The sequence below is a fragment of the Cyprinodon tularosa genome, unplaced genomic scaffold (genome assembly GCF_016077235.1).
Source record: "Cyprinodon tularosa strain WSP-4 unplaced genomic scaffold, ASM1607723v1 ctg326, whole genome shotgun sequence".
Classification (NCBI taxonomy): domain Eukaryota; kingdom Metazoa; phylum Chordata; class Actinopteri; order Cyprinodontiformes; family Cyprinodontidae; genus Cyprinodon; species Cyprinodon tularosa.
The window spans coordinates 176729-197482 of NW_024039037.1; the positions used below are offsets into that span (position 1 = coordinate 176729).

At 35.2% G+C, this 20754-nt stretch overlaps 1 protein-coding gene across 5 annotated transcripts in view; it reads right to left on the bottom strand.

The window, feature by feature from the left end:
* Nucleotides 1–1730: 1730 nt before the first annotated feature.
* The window catches only part of mid1 (midline 1), a 49693-nt gene continuing 30669 nt past the window's right edge, over nucleotides 1731–20754 (bottom strand). For all 5 annotated transcript variants that reach the window (XM_038293448.1, XM_038293447.1, XM_038293449.1 and 2 more), the window contains exons 3-10: nucleotides 10211–10306; nucleotides 9742–9849; nucleotides 8245–8393; nucleotides 6629–6756; nucleotides 5912–6055; nucleotides 4475–4636; nucleotides 4186–4393; nucleotides 1731–3961 (exon numbers count right to left, since the gene is read on the bottom strand). In XM_038293448.1, the coding sequence (XP_038149376.1) occupies nucleotides 3613–3961; nucleotides 4186–4393; nucleotides 4475–4636; nucleotides 5912–6055; nucleotides 6629–6756; nucleotides 8245–8393; nucleotides 9742–9849; nucleotides 10211–10306 (1344 nt within the window). In that variant the 3' untranslated portion in view covers nucleotides 1731–3612. The remainder of the gene's footprint in view (nucleotides 3962–4185; nucleotides 4394–4474; nucleotides 4637–5911; nucleotides 6056–6628; nucleotides 6757–8244; nucleotides 8394–9741; nucleotides 9850–10210; nucleotides 10307–20754) is intronic.

Here is a 20754-nt window from a genome sequence, read left to right on the forward strand (position 1 = left end):
TAAAGTGTTTATAAAATGTACCTGTAAGGCCATGATTGCCCTGTGTCTTATGTCTTTAAGTGAATAATTTCCTTGTAACTCACATTCACTCTTACCTTTTTTTTTTTTTTTTTTTTTTAGGCAACAACTATTGATTTTATTTTATTAAACATTATCCCTGGAATATAATTTCCTGTAGAAATAGGGTACATATTTAATAGGTATGGGTGAAAGTTAATCCAGGAAGTTAAGGATCTGTTACGGAGTCATCTGTCAGCAGAGGCGTAGCCAAAAAATTTTAACAAGAGTGGCCAGGCAATAACCAACGTACACTGAGGGGTGGCTGAAAGCAGAAAGGCACCAGAAACTCAGGGTCAATCTACACTGTTCCATCAGGAACAACCACACCATCCATGTTTTCTAAATAAAGACAAACTACACTTTCCTACAGCCTTTGCTAACAAATAGACACGTATATTTAAACAGCCGCACTTTCTACATAAAAGGTATAGTGGATACAATTCTTTTAGGTTTGAGTTCTCAAGGAAACATTTTATTAATTGTCATAACTTACCTACTTTTATCAATAATCGTTCTGCATAAAATTAATATTTACATGTACTAATATCTACTGTAAATGGATTACTTATTATTAAAGTACGTATTTATTTCTGATTTCATTGAAGACTCATAGATTGCAGAGACATACTTTTCCCTTTTCCCCATATAAGACAAAATCTAGTTCTGAAAAGAGCATGAATTCTGTATATGTCATCTTTAATCTTAGTATATTGATGAGCCAAATTAACCATAGTGTTTTAGTTGTCAAGAAACTGTTAACATATGAAAACCTAAAATGTTAAATAAGTTAGAACATTTCACTTGAGAGTATTACTGTTGCCACCTTCTTTATTAGAGGGAAAAAATGATAGGAGTGGCCAGTGATTGGCTTAGGGTGGCCATGGCCACCTGCGATTCTTTCTTTTTTATTGCAGTCAAAAATATGAACAAATTTTGTTTGCTTTATATATATTTTTTTGTCCTCATAATAAAAACCAGATAAACCTGTCACGAGAGAGTGACCAACCATGATAAAAATGTATACAACACACAGCAACCGTGCCTAGAGGGCATGTTCTTATTCTTTTAAACTAACTTAAAGTGACCATTTTGTTTAGTCTCTTTTGACCAAATGATTTTAAAACTGCTATTGAATCATTGCAGTGGTTATTTGAAAATCTCAAATACTTAAAAAATAGGAAGAGGTTTAACAGATTTTCTGTGAAGAAATCTCAACACACAAAAATGAGCACATCTCTAAATCTAGGGCTGATGGTATTGCAAGGATGAGGAGGTGTGCTTGGGTATTACAGTTTTGTCTGCGGGGTGTCTCATGAGGAGGTCATGCAGAGTTCAGATTTTTTTTTTCCCCCTCCCCCTCGTCTTCTTTGTTGAAAGGAGACGCTGCAAAATTCAGGCTGCATTACTCTGGCACAAAAAGAGATGTCAGAGTGAATCTTGTCAGGGGCGGTATTTGGGCTCAGCATGGGTCAGAGAGGATCCTGGTAAAGCATTAAAAACTGACACTTTACTATGTGGTGCAGGTGTTGTGAAAACACGATCAAGCAGAGACGAGAAATGCAGTAACAATGGCTTTAGACAATAAGCACCTATTTCATGAAATTATCAACTTGTGGGACCCGCTTGTCGCTTTAAAAGAGCATCATGAAACAAAAGAATAAGGTCACACAGATGATTACATGGAGTTTTTTATTTCACCTTTTAAAGGATACCGAAATGTTAAAAACTGCAATGAAAGCATTGAAGCTGCTGAAGTGAGGAGATTCTAAAGTGTGATAATAAATACTACTAAATATTCAAATAAATCAATTTCCAATCAGACCATGTGAATTAAGCTGCTCTATTCTGACTAAAACTTAGAATAAAACATCAAAGGAAAACATTTATTCGGGCAGGAATGGCTTGGCAATGAATTTTGGAGTTACAACTTGTCAAAGTGCTGGCATTTAATACAAATCAGTTACAATACAAAAAAAATTATTTAAAAAAGCATGTAAGTTAAATTTCTCTTTTGTAGTTTGCATATAAAACGCCCATCAACATCCTTAATGAATAAACAGAACAATAAAATGAAACATTACAAAAATACTCCTGAGCCCGTTAAAAATATCGCCTTGAATTTAAGATTATAAAACAAATTTCTAATCCATCCTGCAAAGTCCTATAGATAATTGTGCAAAGCAAAAAAAAAAAAGTATTTACAGTTGCCTAAAATGGCCTTAAATTATTCCATTGGATTTGAAAATGTGCTTATTAAGTCCCGTTTGCCATATTTCATCTTGTATCTAGTTTAATAACAGTGGTTTGCAAAAATATTCATACCTTTAACTTTTCCACATTTTATTTTTATTTTACAAAGAAATTCAAACCTTTCTATTTGGATGTTTTATGATAGAATAACACAAAAGAGTGCATAATTGAAAAGGAAAATGATAAACAATTTTCAAATTTTCCTCCAATATGAAAATTGGGGCCTTTATTTATCTGATTGCCCAAAATAAATAGATTAAAAGTAACTCCTTTCAGAAGTTACTTAAACTGTAAATACAATTAGACTGTGTGCAGAGTATTACAGTATTCTTTTACACTTTATCGATTAAGCAACAACAGCTTGGACTGTAATAGATACTGGCTAAATTAAATTTGTACCGTGCATTCAGGCTCTCAATGCTACTAAGATTTTTGTTGTTTAAATGCAGCATAGAATGTTTTTTTTTTCTAGAGCTTTAACATTTCCTATCTGAATCATTATGCAACTACAAATTGAATGTTTTAAAACCAAAACAGTAGACGAAGCCAGCTTTTTTGAACAAATCCATTTTGTTGAGATGCTAATATTTTTTTTAAGCTGAATAGACTAAACAGAATCTGGGGTTTATATTCTATTGATATTGTACCCATTATATTCTGTCTTTATCTAAATGTTGGAGATAAAAAGACATTAGAAATAAATAAATCAAAGATATAAAATATCAGCAAAAAGAGCAACATATGGAAGATGATGTGCAGGCCGTGAAACCCAAACATTTACCTTCCTGTCTTAAATACAGAATGTGTGCAGGAAAAACTGCACATCATAATTGGCATTTTTCACTCATACAAATGTGGGAACAGCAGGAATAGAGAAGCTCGTCAGAGTTCATTGAGGGAAAGGATAGAGATACACAGGGACAAATTCTAGAAGAAAACCTATTAGCGGTTCCATCTACTCTTTCTCAGCTTGGACAATTTTGTAAAAGCATATCCTCAAAGTTGATAGAAATATTTGCCGCTAAAGTGCTGCAACCATAAACCATGAAAACTTCCCACATGAGCATGGTTCTAAAAAGTACTGATTCAAGGGACATAAATACAATTACCTCCTATCCTTTTTAGAAGTTTATCTGCAATGTCTTTTTTTCCATCCCTTTCAATGATGTAGTTCATTGTATCTATCAGATGAAACCTCAATAAACTGTAGTTTGTGGTCATCACAAAAATGCAACATGGATGTTTAAAGTGTATGAATACTTTTGCATCTTGAGCTATTTAATCAGTCTAAGAGCTGGTTAATTAGTGGTTAAAGTCCATGCTCTCTAAATGATCAGGGATGGGCAGTCCACTGAGAACTGTCAAACATCTATTCCAAACATTGAACACCGGGCAGACTGGTTGAACAAAGTCAATGTCAAACGTGTACAAGTGCTGTGAAGCAACAGCATCATAGAAGGAGAGAGACCCTGAATCGTAATCAAGAAGTATCCCAAGGCGCCTCAGGTGTGGTGAAGGCTCGATGGGGATCTCCTTGCTGTTGTGACGCACCACCCATGAGTTGTTGCAGCGGGAGAGTACCCAGGAGGCAGAGTTCTTCCCCACCCACTCATGTCTTGGTGCAGACTTGTAAGCAATTCCTACGGCAAACCTGGGAATTTGAGAAGGTATATGCTGAGTTTAATAACTGATTAAAATCACTGTAGTGAGTAAAAGAAAGAGGGAAAAAACAGACAAAAAAATACTGAATAATATAATATGAGCATTACAAAATATTAGATAAGTATATCCCTTTAGTACTGCGCTATACTTCACAGTGGTTAATTAACAGGAATCATTCCGGACAGAGATGAAAATCATGGAAAATGTTTCTACCATGTGCTGCCTCCAATAAGAGCTTCCCAGTAATGGCGGCCGCTGTCTATGTAGACATTCCCAGTGACTCCATAGCTGCTGTGACTGGAGAAGCGGTCCTGACTGTGGCTCTTTTTAGATGATGTCTCATCTCTCTCCACTGTAAGGTTGTCGTGGGACACTCTTAGCTTCCGGTGAGCAGACTTTGGGTCCAATTTAAATGGCTGACCTTAAGAAAATACAGAAACCTTGTTAAAAAAAAGACTCAATTAAAACTCCTAGTAAAGGTTTGCAGCTGATGATGACCTACTGTTGGTTTTGAGTTTCCCTGGAGCGCTGCTGCGGCTTCCAGCCTGGTTTATGGCCTTTACTATAAAAATGTAGTTGGTACCACACTGGAGTCCATGTACAGTGTATTGATTTTGCTTGATGTTTGGGACAATCATCCAACTATCAACAGAGTTACACAGACCTGCAGGTGCAACATGCATAAAGCCATTGAAGAGGAACAAACAGTTAATCACAGGCTTAGTTAGCAGGAATAACAGCATCATTCTAGTCTGCATTTTTTTTTTTAAAACAGAATCTAATTAGCACTCATGTGAGCATGTTTGTGCATTGTGGCAGATGAGAGAACATTGTTTGATTGAGCATATTGTGACCACATACTGTAAGGGCGATCAATTCCAGCAGCCTGATGCTCAGTTCCAAACTGCCACAATATCAAGACTATTGTATAGTTTGCATTTGCATACAACACAACTTTATTCCCTGTCCTCTATTTCCCATCACCATAATTCTTCCATTGTGGTTTGTTTTTGTTTTTTATTTTATTTTTTACAGAAGTCTTTTACCAGAGTAATTAACTAAAAAAGAGCGAGGAGAAAGTGTTGTAGTCAGAAGTTTATATTGACTTATCCAATTAAATCGTGGACTTTTAATAATTAATTTGTAGAACTACACAACACAAAACTTCAATGATCTGGAAACAAAAATATGGTGCAAATGTTGAAATTACAGTTGCTTTTAATTCTTACAAAGCCAAATATATACACACTGTAGTACTACGGATAAAGAAATGGATAAAAGGGTTCTGGAATAATTAAGGTTGCCTATCTAACCCCTGTACTTATCAGAAATGATAAAGTTCTTTATAATATTTGACATCTTGCACTTGTCTTCTTTGATAAATTTGAGGTATTTCATCTTCTTCATTATTCTGTCTAGCTGATGTAGAATGGCAGTAGACATCAGCAAACAAGTCCCCCACCCCACATGATGCTAATATCATCATCATATTAGACAGTATGTACAATGTTATTGTATTCAAAAGGCTCACCTCAACTCTTTGCACTGTTCTTCTTGCCATTGTGATCAAATATTTCTTGTGTGACCATGCATCACTTATGTTTCAGCTGCTATAGTCAGTGGTATTCTTACACCTTTTTGGTTATGGTTGTTCCTATGTATCTCAATGGGTTTCTTTTTTATCTACAGTGCTGGTTTTAATGAATTATATATACATTCCTATCAAAAAACACTGGTAAAATTATTCTTGAACTGATCCCAAAAGCTACAAATACATCACTTTTCTGTCATGTTTGTCATTCTTTGCACTGGTTTCAAGTCAGCTTGTAGATTCTCCAATATCTAGTTATTACATATAGAGCCCTGTAGGGTTTATATTTGTCTTTATTGTTTATCATCACAAGCTCACACAACTAACAGAAGTACATTATGCACTTACTGACAACATTAGACTGGCTGGTGAAGATGGCGTACTGCAGTTCATATGATATAACAGAAAACTCATCATCCGATGTCCAATGAACGGTGATGGTGTCATAAGAAGCTGTACAAAGTTCCTCACGAATTGCTGGTGGGTTTGGTGCTGCAGAAGAAAACCAAATAGCTCTTTTTTTTATCAAAAAAGATTAATGGATTAATGCTATTGATTTAATTTCACAAACAAAACCATAAAACACCCAAACCAAGATGTATTGTAAAGCGCCAGTAGAGGATAAATAGCTCCATCCATTTGTTTTCTTTCAGTCTGACAAATGTAATTAATCTACTCTGGAGTTCCTCCAGCTATTACAACCACAGCCCCCATGCAGTGTTACATTTTCAGTTCACAACAGGGGCTGAGCACAAACAATCAGGCCTCTTTCATTCTGCAAAAAAAAAAAAATAAAGCCACTGCTGCCAAATATAGTGAGCTTTTTATTCTTCTGCCACTTAACATTACCAGTGATGAAATTCAAACCCCTCTATTCATTACCATGTATAATCCATTATTTAGATCCAAAGAGTGGATTATTTTCAGACCATGCATTGAAAATGCTTTAAATACATCTTTTATTTCTGCTACATTTAAACATGTCAAGGAAAGAATGGCCAAATGTACATACAGCCATCAAGCCAAGAATTAAATATTAACTTAAATAAGATTGATTTCACTCACCTGTGAGGTAATCTAAACTCTCAAGCATTTTCTTTTCTCTTGTGAAGTCCAGAGCAAAAGTATCAAAAGCATCATTAAGGTTAATTTCTGGTAGAAGTATCTGAGAAGATGCTGTTGCCATAGATACCCTGTTATAAAAAGGAAAAAATGTCACCCATTAAGTGGTGAAAATGCTTCCATTTGTTGCATCTCAAATAATTAATTATTAGGAAAAGTATTAATACCCTCTGAACATTATATTTTGCTAGGTATATGCATTTAGAAAGGTGATGAAATTATTTGTAACAGAGTCCACTTGTGCGCATAAATACATATCATGTCACCGTTTAAGGGATAATCCTGCTTACAACTACTGGAAAAAATGGTGGCGTAGCATCTTATCTGGGGATGCTTTTCCTTGGCAATGAAATGTAAGGTGGTTAGAGTTGAAAGACAGATGGATAAAGCTAAACAGTAGGCAATTCTGGAAGACAATCTGCAACTGCTTTTCTGGTACTTGAGCTCAAAGAAGCAGTTACAGTTTAAGGTACATCCATCTGGGATGTTAAACAGAGAGCTAAAGGAGCTCCTTAGTCTCTGCTGCTAATAAAACTGTACAACTCTTCTTGCTCACCATGTGTATTTACAATTATTACTATAATGACTGATTTTATGTAGCTGTATTTTTGGTGTGTTTATTTGTATGAATTTTTGGCACTTTCCGGACACATGAATTTCCCCAGTTGAATCTATCTATCTAAGAAACATGAATCTGGAGTGGAGTTTCAGCTTCCAGCTACAGTAAATTATAGAACCAAGCATACAGTCTAGAATAGAAAGGTTTATATTAGGTCTTATACAATTAATCAAATTAATCATGATTATTAATTAATTATTGAAATAATCATCAAATAATTTAGTAATTGATTAATCGTTAGCTGGAACTTAGAAACTCTAAAACATGCCTTTAGCTGACAGAGCAACTCACCGTGAGCAGCAATTGTACCAAAATTATTAAAAAAATATGTTAAAATTTTGCAGTTAAGATAAAAATCTTTTTCGTCTCTCAATATTCTCTGTCCAGAATTCCTCAAGTGGAAAAGTTTTAGCTTCACCAGGTTTAATTTTGCAAACAGTCTTCTTTAAGGAACCTTTTCCATTCAATTATTAATCGATCAGTCAAAAAAATTATCAACAGATTAATCGATTTGCAAAATAATCCTTAGTTGCAGCCCTATTTTAGATAAAAGAATGTTAGAACAGCCGTCTGCCACAATGTCTGCCACAAGATTTGAAAATTACTGGTCACAGATGTCTGACAGAGCTGTAATAAAATTGTAAAAAAAAATACATTTAAAAGAAGTGTGTTTCACTTAATCACAGCTTGTAGAGACAAGCTTCAAAAGAATTGCTTTTACAAAAGGTATTTCTACAAAATTTTGTTGAGGGCTTAATACAATTAAATGGCATACTTACCGGTATGTTTATTTGTTCCATATAAAAACAATCACACAATGGCTCATTAAAACAAATACGTTTGTAATGATAATGTCCTAAAATATGAGAAATTCAAATGGGAAAGAATACTTTTACAAGGCCATAAATATTGTTGTTGTTTCATCTCACCACTCTCTTACCTCTCACAGATACTTTTAGCCGTCTGAAGAAAGCGGGCGTGGTCGCTCTCTTTGAGGGTTTGGTCAGCCTGAGTGATGAGGGAGGACGATCTCTCGATGCACTGCTTGCAACCTGCTATCTGTTGAGCAAGCTTTCTCAGCCTTATAGCCTTGGCAGAAAATATAACACACATATGGATAATTGATTTTACTAAACACCCAAATACTGCAGTGTTTAACATGTTTAACACGTGAAGCTGGCTCAGCTATACTTGATTTGAATGCATGTTTGAAAAGCATCCCTAACAGCGCTGTCAGATGCATCACATCCTCTTAACTGGCTTCACAGCCAAGAGCAAATTCACAACCTGTCATGACCTAGAAGGTGAGAAAGAAAAGAGTCCTGGAGAGGAGAGCGTCGCAGGGCTAATCTCATTCTGAGACTGAACAAGGCACAACGAGACATCACGTCTCTAAGGGAATTTATCAAGAAAAGAAAGGTAAACAATATAAAACACATTACATTTTGAATGATTGCAGGAGAAAATAGGTATTAGTAATTCAGTTTGAACTACTACAGTGTATATGTACTTCCATTTAAACAGCACACATGAGCCATATATTCTAAAACAGTTCAAGAATTCATACCACCTAGATGACGATGTAGCCACAGAGAAAAGTTGCTTATATTCTGTTTTCATTTTGCAGCAGCATGCATGTAACGGAAAGGAAAGCCCTTCTTTAACAGGAGGAAACCTCTAGCAGACACAAGCCACGTGTCACTGGACATCAGCAAGAAACATCTGGTGTTTGGCAGGACAAAGCATATACCCAAAAAGAGCAACACAAGAACTAAACCAGGGTTACTTTCTAAGTTAAACATAAGGAATTAAGGGAAGAGAAACATAGTCAAGCTGTTTATTAAACAGTTTTAAACATGATTGAACCTATGTGCAAAAAACAAAAGGAATCTCTTTTGTTTTTTCTAGTTTAAATACTTGACATGACCAGGAGCCGAGGCCCAAGTTGGTTCCAAGAAGCTGAATGGGGAACTGTTCCACACACTCCAGAGATGTTTAGAAGATCCTTATTATGCAGCCAACCAGTGTGAGCTTTTTCCAAATAGAATAAGTGAAATATTTATGAATTAAAGAAAATCTGAATGAGCAGTATCATTTCGGCATTCCTACTTCCATTATAAGAAGTAGATTGTTTATTTATGTCTTGATAAGACTGTATATAATATCATAATTATAAATTTTTGGCTGTACAGTCGGTAGCACTGCTCTCTTGCAGGAAGAAGGTTCTGGGGTCATTCTGCATGGAGTTTGCATGTTCTCTCCGTGCATGCATGGGTTCTCCCCGGGTACCCCAGCTTCCTCTCACAGTCCAAAAACATGATTGTTAGGCTAATTGGCTACTCTAATTTCTCCTTAAGTGTGAGTGTGTGCATGAAGTGTTTTCGACACAGACAAGGCAGTGCACATGTATTCTGATACCAAAAATGAACAAGTGTACCTTTCCCTCTTTTATCTTTGTAGCTATAATTTGTCTTCGCTGCTGTATGATATTAATCAGTAGGTCACACTCTTCCTGCAGCTTGTTTTCTTGCCGAGAAGCATTTACCTGGACAGAAGAGGAGTTTCAGATAAATAACAGTGGAAATAAATGTTGTTCACATTAGAGGATGTTTTGAAAAAAATGTTGTACTGCATGCTTCTGTATCAGAAAGATGGAAATCTTTACAGTATTTCTTATGAGGATCAAAATCTATAGCATACAAGCAGAATGAGACAGAAAAATATGTTTCTTGTTTCTCATGTGCGGCAAAACAATAATTGACTTGGTTATGGATTTCGCTCTTTGTCTCATGTGTGTATCATCACAAAACAGAATAAACCTTTTAAAGCCTGCATTAAGTAAGACTGGAATGATAATATGTATTAAATTTCAACATTTTCAGCTGCTGATATATAAATAACCTCACCTCCACATTTTGGCAGGTTTGAATAAGTTTTCCCATCATGCTTTCTAATTCACTGGTCCTCTTGATTAGACTGCTGAGGTTGGAGTCCAATGCTTGCTGCAAGACAAAATTGAAAAAGGATTTTTATTACACTCTTTTTTTCTTAAAGCAGTTGAACAAACACTGATGAGCAGGTACGACATATAATGAGAATAGAGGTAGAGCATATCAGAGCTCACATGTACTGAGCAGAAGCTGTAACTAAATCTGACTGTCCACTTTTAGGCTCTGATTAGTGCAAACCCCCTGAAAGACATCCCTGTGGTGTGCCAAAGATCCCATCACCCAGAGTGCTGGGCCATGGAGCTTAGCAGAACATCTGCCTGTGATTAAAACAACTAAACCCTGGCTGTGTTAATCACTGACTGAGATCAAAGGCTTATGTTTCCAACCCAATCTTTCAGCTGTAATTGGGTGGCATGATGATGATGTGGTCTGATGGAAAGAAACATTCTCTTATATGCAGAGAATTATCCTTCAAAAATAGAAAATATATATTTCAAGTGGAATTTGGCTCAACAGTGATTCCTCCCGTTTATCTCTATAAATTATTAACATTGGATAAACTGTTAAAACTTTTATGCTAGAATTACAAATCTGCAACATTTTCAAATCCCACATTTATTTAGCATAATTATTTATATTTGTAAATGTATGAGCGATGAGAATGCATGCCTAGAATTGCTATGCAATTTAAAGGCCTGTTTTTGCCAAACATGATGATGCTATCCTCTACTTCACAGTTAAGATGCTCTCAGGCTTGCAAGCTTCCACCCTTTGCTTCCAAATTTTGTGGTGGTCCTTATGAGTAAACACTGATGTTTTCCTTTCAACAGACCACAGGGCAAAAATGTTTCCAAAAATTAAGGCCTTTGTCACTGAGTGCATTTGTAAGCTATCAATTTGCTTTGTACGTTGTTTTTGAAGAAATGTTTTTGCCTCTGAGTGGCCTTTCAGGCCATTTGATATGGAACTAATTTCACTCTGGATAATAATACCTTGTTACCAGCTTCAGACAAAGACTTCACAAAGACTTACTAACTTTGTTCCAGGCATATAACCCACTTTCTAAGCCAACCTGGTTTCATCTCTGTGCCACAGGAAAAATGTTCTTCCTAAACTTTATGATGGCTGGACATTTGTTTGACATAATGTTTATACCTAACTAAAACTATTGCATTAGAGAAATGTGGCACCATATGTATTATTTTGTACCAAAGGATGACATAATCTTGTGGAGATCAACAATTATCTTTTTGATACCTTGGCCTTTATCTCTTAAGAGAAGAATTATCTTGTTTCTGACTGCTTACTCAGATTTAATATCAGACGATAAGAACGCAAATCATATTTCTTTGTACTCATCATTTTTAGAGATGCCAACTTCTTTCGTTACATTTTAAGTGTGAGAATAAACTGTTAGAAATCTGATACAATTTTTGGGCTCTTTTGAAAAAGAAACAAGTCATTTTGAATCCCTGGATAGAGTATTTATGTCAGGGCTCAGACAAATGGATCCTGAATTTAGGCAGAAAGAAAAGGTTTGTTTAAAGATAAAACACTTAATTGACAACTCTGGAATATGCGACTCGTCAGCTGGGACTGGCTTGCTGGATTCTCTGCAGAAACAGACACTCAGGTTAGTGATCACTAGGCTCAGACGGGGAACAATAGCGACCCTGCTAATCACTAACCAGGTTCTCAGTTCAGTCTGAGTGCCAGAAGAACAAGTGGGAACCAGTCAGATGACTTCTCCACAACATGAGGCGGGAGCCACCCAGAGAGTTCCAGGAGAAAGGGCAGAGCAGCCTGTAGAGCGGAAGCCAGCAGACGCTGATGAGCAGAAGAATCCAGAGGCAGAATCCAGAGCAGGTAACAAAGCATGGGTCCAAACCAGAAGATCAAAGACTCGCAGAGGTACCAAAAGTATAATCCAAGCCGGGATAAGGGGACAGATCCAAGGTTGCTAACAGGCTGAGTCCAAACAGCAGTCTGAACACAGGTAACAGGCAGAAACCAACCCGAACGGGGCAAACCAAAATTCAAGAATCCAGAGGCAGAAGCAAGTCAGGATCAGGCAGTCAAACAACACTACAGGGTACGCTAGATACTTGTCACACTAGGTTCAAATAATCTGGCACTGATGGCTAGAAAACAGGCAGCATAAATAGAGGCTGGGACAGGTGGATCAGATGAGGGCAGATTAAAACTGGGTGCAGCTAAACAAGTGGAAGGAATGAAACTAATGAGCCAGTCATCAGTGCCAAGATCATGAAAATTTACTGTTGTGCTTCATTTGGGATTTGTTCCTCACAAAGGTACTTCACCACATGGTCTAACATTTGGTTCACACTGTTTAGTCATCGTTCACCTCAGACAAAATTACCCTTGATCTGATTGATCGTTCTGATAGATGTACCAAATTTTAGTATATCATTCATCAAGAAGAAAGTTGACTCTGTTCTTTTATTTTTCAAGTTTGCTGTTTTGGCATTTCTATATGGCATATCATATAGAGAAGCCGGTTGCCTACATAAACCATGTATGTTTTGCTCTGCAAAAAATTAGTACCTTTAAGACAGAATGATAATTGCGTAATTTAATTACATTAGGACCAGATTCAGCATCAAAGAGGTCAGACCACATTGCAGTAATAGTAACCTGTGTTTGCATAGCTTTCAACCATTTAGATTACTTGTGTTACAATGCACAGTGTGTGTGGGTCTGTGAAAAGATAAGTGTGTTTATGCTGAATGGGTGTATAGGAGAAAATGTTTGACTCGAGGTCAACTGTTAGAGTAGCCTGAATAGTAGAAGGCCTAAACACAGATCACCCAAGAGCAGTAAAGGATCCAAAATGCTGCAGCAGTGCAAGGTCAGTCATACTGTACACCCATTTCATCAGTGGTAGGTCATCAGTGAAGCACAAGAGCAGAAGCCATCAAGTCAAAGAGTCACAGGCTAAGATGTAGGCCACCAAACCCCACCCAGTCACATATCTAGTTTGGCAGCCGTAGACTTTTTTTGTACTCAAAAAGTGTGTCAGAGCACACGATATGGTTGGCATGTAAGTAGACTAAAACATATGGGAGCTTGAAGTGTTAATGCATCTTATAATTGAAAAACAGAATGTTTCATTTTTCTGTTTTTGTAATCGACCAGCTGATCAAAGATCAGAGCTGTGGGGAGAATTGACATGATTAAGATTGTTTTTCTTAAGATAATGTTTTTTTTTGCTTTCTAAATATCTGAAATATGAAAAAAAATATATATAGTTTCTATCACTGGAAGAACACTTTGATTTTAATGCACATCTCCTGAAGCCTATACATGCAATGATTTCCAATGTTCAAAGCTGCCACTGAGTCCCGGTTTTTAGCCACAAAGGCAGGGCTAATTTGTCATGGTTAAAACTTCATTTAATGAAAAATGCCTGGAAATTCCCATGTTCACACTACTTTAAACCTATTCAAGGCAATGTATTTAAGGATTGAGTAGGTAATCAGGGCTTTGGGATGCCACACAGAATATAAATAACACACAGGAGAGGAAACAGTGCTGTTCATCCCTTGTGTCTGCCTTAGTGCTGCAGAATACTGCTTAGTCATTTGGAACAAATCACAGCCAAGCATCTCAAAACAGAACTCAGCTCTACAGTGGCCCTGAAATAACTACAGTGTCTGAAACTATAAAGGCATATCAGGTGTACAGAGCATACAGAGGAGTGTATATTAGTATGCTTCTTTCTATTTGAAAACTTTAAGTAGAATATTGCCTGATTTTAAAACTTATGACAAACTCCCATGTGATAAAATATAATTAAGAACAAATTTAGCTAAATGTGTTCACTAAAAAGAGCACATCCACTAAATAGCATAAAAACTGAATCATAGGGAATGCCTTTTAATACAGCCCACTTCCCATGTCTATGTTGGCCTCTTAACAAATTACTGATTTTATAGAACTCATTATTACACATTTATATTTGGCATTAATTTACATAAACAATATGCCCCCACTGCCGATCATTTCGAAATATTCAAGCAAAGGCTCAGGAGCATTATACAGGAATGCTTGTGATGTCTTTATCCTTCTTTTTGTTCTTGGCTTTATGCACATTTTTTTAAATCTATTTTTGTATTCACAATATTTGTTACTTCTAGGCAGCTAAATTTTTCCTAAATATTGTTTCACTGGCAACCTAAATACATATGTTAATCTTGATGGGTTTTTTTTCATCTTGAAGCTGTTTTATTCTGCATGTTATGAAATAAGTAAATATTTTTACCCTGAACAACTTTCCATTGGAGAGAAAATCAATGTTGTAAGGTGAGCTGTTGTTCTACCAACATTCAGACTGCCTGGTATACAAAAAAATCTGAAAGCTACACAGGCTGTAATGAATTTAAAATAATTATTTTAGTTTTTTTTTATATTAAAAAAAATAAAAAAAATGGCAACATATCTGCATTATTTTAGTTCATAAAAGCAGATTTGAGGAAAGAAAAGCTTAGCTATGCAACTTTTGAAAATACAATTTTTGGCGATACCATGACAAAAATCCCAAGAAACACAAAATAATGGTAGGATAGACAGCCAGCTAAGTTTATTGAATTTGGCAATCTTACGGTTTATCAATCAGCAACAGATACAATCAATATATAAAAGTGCATTTACCAAAAGTTCTATGTTGGCATAATCCTTTCCTTCAATTTTTGTACCCACTTCTAAATTTGCTCACTTACTCACTTGGGATGACATTATGACTGGTGCAAAAAATGGGCAAAGTCAGCTACCTGCTAATTCTTACGGGCTGTAATTATGGCTTTAGACCAAGCTAAAGAAAGCAGAGAGGTGACCGTACTCCACTGTTTATAACATGGGGTTGAAGGCCATATATTAGAACCATTTTGTAATGCTTGTGTATTAGCATGAGAAGTGTATGATGGAAAACAAAGATTTTGAACTATATAAAAGCTTGTCACTCCTTGATCTAAGCAATGGCTTATGCATAGAATAAATACAACAAATATGAAATAATCCATTAAATAGATTATAATCATATAATATCATTACTAAAGACAAATGTTGTTTGAATATTTTTGTCAATGTTTTGGATTTCTAGATTATTTGCACATTAAAATAATAATAATACCTTAGACTACCTTTAGATATAGTTTAGCTGTGTTAAATTTACTTTAAATGTATTTCCACACTTAATCAACAAGCTTCTATGATTCTGTTGAGAATAAATGTTCCTTCGAGACCGAAAAAGGTGAGTTTTTCATGTAAAAAAAAAAAATCTTTAGCCTATGCCTTATTTGTGATTTCCTTAGCTCCATGGTGTCAGACGGCTCATTAAGTATCAAATATTTCCCTGAGTATTGACACTGAGTTTGAAATGTTAGAATCATGGCCACCCCACCTGATATAAACCGGCTAAATAACGAATTTAAATATATAAAGGATAGGCATCTTTGCTACAAGGAGCGACGGTTTAAATTTAGGTTGTGTGAAGAAGGGCATTCAGGATTAAAACTGCCAGGTGGGGCGACCAGAGAGCAGCTGAAATGATTTGAGTAATTTATCTCTATCTCTAAGTATTTTAGAATCAGAAATATTTCAATATTAATGTTAAGCCTGTCTTTTCTGTAAGGACAAGGCAGAGGTAATGTTTTTAATGGTCCTGGTGACACCGATAGTATGGCAATCTTATGTAATTTTCCCTCAGGGCAGCTGTGGCTACAATATAGCTAACAACCATAAGCCTGAAAGTGTTTGTGAATGGTTGAAAAAATGTAGTGTGAAAAGCTTTTGAGTCCCCAGACCTGATAAAGCCCTACACAAGAACAGAGCATTTACCATTCTGCCAGCTGACCAGCAACAAGTAAGGAGTGGCTTTGCCTTATCTTCTGCTCCATATGGAAGTGAAAGCTCCTTTAGCAATTTTTCCGACATTTTATTTCAAGGATTCTAAACTACATCAAGAGGAAAATGTTGAATTTAGAGGTTTTATTTTTAACCCAGACAGAAAGAAATACTTGTATATCGCTAAAAGGCCCATACCTAGTGTATTTATAAATTTGTTTATTCATAATGTGATTTTAATTGCGGCAGAAAAATAATAATTCTGCATACACTGTGGAAATACAGTACCTCTAACAGCCTAATTTATTTTAATAAATCTCTGACTCACGTCAAACATAGTTAAAAAAGCAGCTCTCGTCTTGAACATAAAATTTGCACTACACAGAAGGCAAAAAACCATAACAATGTTACACCCTGACTTCTCTTTTTTTTGAAAATACCAAACAGTCAATGATCATAGAAAACAGGTAAAATAATGCTGCAAAGGTTCAAAGCCTAAAGCAAACGTTTTGGAGACCACTTTCATGTTAGGTGTTTCACATTGGGATTTCATAAGGTATGTGCGTCACCTTATACCAAAATAGAAGATGCTTTATATTACTGCTCTCACAAATATGACTTATTTATAGTGAAAAGAATGTGATGAAAGCCCTTTCAGAGTCTGTGTTGCAGGTACAGGCGAGGTGAATACATAGCTTCCAAACTTGTGCATGGAGCAGAGATGAAAGTGGCTTGAAAGATAGACGTGTGCTTTCAGGAATTTGAATGTTTGTGCTGTTTGATTATCTCTAGCGAGCAGCAAATAAAGTAATAGAGAGAAAATATATATAAATAAAAAACGACAGACAGGCAGGCAGCATCACTTATAGAGTGAGATCATTTAACATTTTTGATTTGGTGCTTCTCTGTATGTGCCTCAAATATAGCTCCTTTGACATCAATCTTCCTCATGTGCTTGGATAACTTTCTCCGAAATGAGAGCTCTTTCCTCAAATCATTTAAACCCAATGAGAGGAAAGAATAGCGGCTTCCTTTTCTACTGGAATGCTTCTGGTTCCACACCTTTGCTTTGGCCAGACGCTCTTCCTTCCTTTTAGAGTCCAAGCAGGTCACTGTCAGGTTCAGGAGTTTTATCCTGTGTCAACACATGGAATTTGATAAATTGGCTCCATATTCATCCTGTGAGTACTATCTGCATTGCAAGAAAAAAATGTTCAAGGTTTAATCGAAAAGTTAAGAAGCATTTTGGACAGAACAGACTATGCTGCTTCGTTTTCCTTTTTAATGCATATTTTCAAAGTTTTTGATTCATTTTCAAATATATTTTAACCCATAAGTATCAACCTTAAAATTACTAACTAAAATAAACCAGCATTTATCACCTTCCAAACATTGCCACGGGGTAAAACCAAGAACATGAGGGTTTCTCTCTACAATCCACAAACTTTGCTTTTAAGTTATTTTGTGATTTAACTACAAATTAAAAAGGGGAATTAAGTTGTTTGTCTACAGTTCTGGTTCTTTATGATAAACCAAGTAATAGATTTCACTAGAAACATTCCCATTGTTCTTACTACCTCTAATCTTACAGTAGGAATAGAATAGCCCCTGAGCGACCCTAGACGGGATAAGGCAGAAACAGAAAGTTGGACAGAAGACTGGGTTGAATGTATAAGTCAGATAAAGTACAAAATCAATCAGAATCTCCCTAATTCTGATTAAGCAATCCATGGGAGGCACTAGTAGCACATCACATGCAGAATAAAGTCCAGCTTCCAGCAAACCCTAATTTGGGTGAAAGAAACAGAGAAGATAGATGGCTGGCATATCGAACACATGAATGAAAAAGCTTCAAAATGTCCAGGTTATATTTGAATATTGTGTATACCAGTGTATACCAGATAAATTACAGGATGCAATGAACCAATACCTTTGAAAACAATGCTAACACTTACATCCTGATACCACGTACAATGTGTTACACATTTGTTTCGAATTTCCCTTAAGGAGAGAGTTATAGATCAATTGTTTCTAAAATGCATTTCAACTATTTTCACCTAGCTGCTTACATTTTAATATTTTACCTTGTTTCTTATTCTATACAAGATCAATGGTCTGCATTCAAAACCAAAGCCGTGTGAAAATCCAACATGTAATAATGCTTAAGGATACATATTAATAATATTATTAAAAATAAATATTCTTTGTAGGGCAAAAAACAAATATCAAAGTACTACTTTTGTTAAAAAAAAGAGTTGCCAGCCTTTAAAAACACACAAAGAGCCTGAAGATGAGAGTTCAATCAAGAGTTTTTTCTGAAAAGATGGGTTTTAAGGCCAAATATGAAATTTTCCATGGTCTATGTTGCCCTCAGGTAATCCGGGAGGACAATCCACACAGACTGGGAGCAGCAGAGCAGAAATCCCAATCGCAATGGATGTTAGGATGGTTTAGTGCAAATACTTAACAAAGCCATAATAGAGTCATAAATGTTAAAAGAAAACTGCTTAATCATCATTGCTTATGTTTTTGAATTTGAATGTCTCAAAGCTATATCATTTCTAATTATTTCTTATTTAAAAATTTTTGTAGGTATTTTTGATAATAAAGTAACTCCCTAGTTAATACTAGTTAATGTTAATGATACATATTTTATTATTGTCATGTTTTTATTTATTCTAATAACATATCTAGTGCAAAATTTCTTATATTTCATTATCAGGATTAACTACAGTTTATCTACATCTGTGACCGCTATACAATTATTCAATACTTGGAATTTCTATTGCAATAATTCATACTCTTGAAAGACCATCTTTTCATGTTTTTTTCCCCTTTTTATGCATTTTTGTATGCCGATTTGAAAAATTCCAGCAACAGAGGAAAGGTACATTTTACATGTATAATATACCAAGTAAGTACCAACAACTATGGCCTGTGCTTTAAGTTGTATTTTTTTCATATTTTTCATTTCAATCGAACCGGTAGAAATAAATTTGACAAGAAATAAGAAGTTATGTACATAACTAAGAGTACATCATCTGTGTAATAGCTTAAATGTGCAAAGCAAGGCATGGAAAGGCAAGTTTATATATGTATACATTATATAAATATATATACTTTATATATAGCACATTTCAGTAGATAGACAATTCAGAGACCTGTACATGAGAAAAAAGAAAGAGAAAAGAACATTGCAGTGGCATAAGGTAATATGTGTTACTGAAGGGAATAAAACATATACTAGAAGATATGTTGCTCACATAAATATTGACTGCCCTGTCTGTTCTATCACTTAAATGATTTTTAGAAAATTAAGATAATAAACAATGTTGTGTGATTAGGTTATTTATTCCTCATTTATGCTGTTTCCTGCAAATATTGTACAACCACAAAATTTATAAATTAATATGTTTGCTCTCTGTTGTTAAATGAGTATAGTTTTAAAGTTTAGTTCAATGTTTCATCAGAAACAGTTTCAATATTATGGTAATGGTCTGATTTACAGACTTGTACAATATAAACGCCGTAAGTTATTTGATTGGAATTTTTTAACTGGTGAAAATTGATAATATTTTGTTTCTAATCTGCATCTTTCTTTCTGTGAAGGCATTCAAAACCCTGACAAGCAATGTAAATAGCTCTGCTTCGTGTTTAATCCGACAAATAACATTACGATGTTAGAGAGCTGACTTGCAGTGGACTGCAAGTTACTTGTGTTGGTTTTGTTCAAATACTCTGGTTTTCCACCACAGTCCATGTTGTTTAAAAATAGTTTCATTCATGATGTTAAATGGCAATACGAGGTTGTTTTGTTCTGTGTCATGGTGTCAGATCCTGTAGTAGAATTTACAATAGTTTACTGAAAGTATAGACTTAAAAAAGAGAGGGTTATTTTAGTTTCAAATTAATAGTGAACTTTAAACAGTTGTAGCTTACAATAGAGGACTTATTTTACAGATCAATATTTCACTGTTATTTATTTATTTAGTTCTATTTAAATTGGGACAGTGTATATTAATTATTGCATCGACAAATCCTTTAACATAATATGCGTTAGCACCGGAGAAAAGCAGACACAGACACAAAACATGTCAATAGACTACTAAGAGAATTAAACTAGAATTAATATTTATCTATGGTTGTATGTCGAGGTTGTTTTCCACCAAATTTTCAGGACTCATTTGAAGGTTAAGTAGTGTCCTCAGTTTAGGATATTTTATGGCAGAGTGTTCCATGTTATTATCAGTTATTTGCATATTAATTGTTTGATTGAAAATGTTTTTTTCTTTTATCATCATTTATAACGGTGTTGGCAATTTCGTATTCTTTTTTATTAGTAATAATTAAAATCATTGTTATTAATCATTTTTTCCCCTGATTATTTTTTTTTTTTGTTTTTCGATTGTCCATATCTCTTATAGCCATGTGGGTACCAAACTAAAGCAAAATAATTTTTTTTTAGTACAGACATTTTTGCTAAGTGTGCAGGTATGAATTTCTACATTTTACTTTTAAGTGTACTAAGACTTTTTTCAGGCATGTGGCATGTACCAGGGCTTGTTTCTGACCCGACCCATTCACAACCTCTCCAAAGTATACAGATTGCAGAATATTTGTTTGAAAACAAAGAAGAA